Source organism: Volvox carteri (assembly GCF_000143455.1).
Source record: "Volvox carteri f. nagariensis unplaced genomic scaffold VOLCAscaffold_42, whole genome shotgun sequence".
Lineage (NCBI taxonomy): Eukaryota > Viridiplantae > Chlorophyta > Chlorophyceae > Chlamydomonadales > Volvocaceae > Volvox > Volvox carteri.
In genome coordinates this window covers 786,523-788,355 of record NW_003307585.1, presented here as the reverse complement: position 1 = coordinate 788,355, position 1,833 = coordinate 786,523, and the positions used below count along the sequence as shown (strand labels likewise).

General features: G+C 59.3%; 1 protein-coding gene across 1 annotated transcript in view; it reads right to left on the bottom strand.

Annotated features, from left to right (window-relative positions):
- Positions 1-679: 679 nt before the first annotated feature.
- The window catches only part of VOLCADRAFT_95231 (uncharacterized protein), a gene marked incomplete at both ends in the record, with an annotated part of 5,067 nt that continues 3,913 nt past the window's right edge, over positions 680-1,833 (bottom strand). Inside the window, 2 exons of the mRNA XM_002954322.1 lie at positions 680-1,018; positions 1,324-1,490. Coding sequence (XP_002954368.1) covers positions 680-1,018; positions 1,324-1,490 — 506 coding nt within the window. The remainder of the gene's footprint in view (positions 1,019-1,323; positions 1,491-1,833) is intronic.

The window sequence follows — 1,833 nt, the reverse complement described above, 5'->3', positions numbered from 1 at the left end:
TTCTTGCACGTCGGTCTTGTGACCTTGCAGTTTGCAATAAACATGATTGATTCGTAATACATGATAGCTTTCATTTCAAGATAAGCGTAGCTTGAGCAGCAAGATCCCCGCGCACTAAATGGGTCGTCGGTGTGCAACTGCATTGACCGTCGGAGCGAGCCCACATTGCCGACACCTGAACAAATCATTACCCATTGGTTTTAGCTATGTATAAATAAATTCCAAATTACCTGACGTAGAAAGGACACGAGGACCAGCACCAGCGACCGTTGCCATGCTACCGGTGCTTACGCAACAACTTGAGTTCATCGGCCAAGACATTTTTACTCAAAACAGGCTTTTATTTAAGTTTATAATTTCCTGTGGAGTGACTCTTAGGTTGGCGGGGTAAGCGCCGACCGCTGCATCCCCCTGAGCCAGCGGGAATATGGCCCACAGCGGCATTTCAACGGATTCAGAATGCCACAACAGATACTACAAAACAGAAATGAAATTCATGACACATTCTTCTGAGGATCTTACTCAGCTCAACCCAGAGCATACGGCAGCCCGGAATGTCGGATACTGCTGCCTGCCATGTCCTGACGGCCACACCACCAAGACATCGACTCACATCGCAATCCGCTTTGGATTAAACTGGTCTGGTGCCAACCTTTTCCACGGCTTTTGTCTCCAAAGGTTACACCGACGGCAAAAAGTGGCCGGATGCGACTATGGCCACGGCGGCGAAGCCCTCCAGCTTGAACCGCTTCGTATCGTGCACAGCTGTTGCAGCGAAAAGGGGGGAGAAGACGGCATCAGGGACGGAGATGCTGCCAATGGATGTGCGACGGGCGCTCCAGTTCTCAGCTACCCTAAAATGCCCAGCGGGGCTTGCCCCGCAGCTGCCGTCAGACTCAGCAGTAGCAGAGGCAGCATCAACAGCAGCCGCGACAGCGGCACCAAGCGGACTGGGTGCCTCGGCAGGGGTCCTCACAACAGAGATGTAGCGAGTGGCAGTAGTACGAACCGCCGCTGGCTACATGACGCACACGGCAGTAGCAGGAACCTCAGCAAGGGAAGCTTTCATGGGCGCAGCAACGGCGGCGAAAACAGCAGCAGTAGCAACCTGCAACGGCCACGGCCACGGCTACAGCTCCTCCAGACCGCCCTTTTGATCGCCTTGCTGGCTGTAGCTGCACCACCGCCGCCGGCGGCTGCGCAGTCGTACACAGCCATCGTCAGCATGTACAGCACGAGAGGCAGCTTTGATCTCTTCAGTCATTGTCCATTGTTGCTGTACGACATCTTGTTGAGGCTGCCGTACAGGGCATCTCGACTCACGTGTGACATTGTGGGCGAGGGAGCCCAAATGAACGCGACGGTGCAATACCCGCAAGTGGGGGGGCTGGCGGATCTCCTGATGCGAATGCGCAGTGCCACCACTTGGCGCAACGCCAGCGCCTTGCTACAGCCTAGCTGCGGCTGGGGCGCCTCCGTGACGGTGCCGGCTGTAGCGGCGGGGGCGGCAGCGTCTACCTTATGGATTTGTACGACAGCAGGGCCGTTCCGGCCCAACTCACCGTTGGGTCAGGCGTTGGATCGTACATGCGCACCAGAGCTGCTACAGCCTCAGGATGCCTGCGGGCCGCCGCCGCCGTCGCCGCCACTGTCGCCCTCGCAGCCACCGCCGCCGTCGCCGCCGGTCCCTCCGCCACCCACGTCGCCGCCACCTCCGCCGGGCCCACCGCCGCCGTCGCCGTCGCCGCCGACGCCGCCTCCGCGGTTACCGCCGCCACCGTCACCAGGGCCACCGCAGCCGCCTCCGCCAGCGCCGCCACGGCCGCCCTCGAC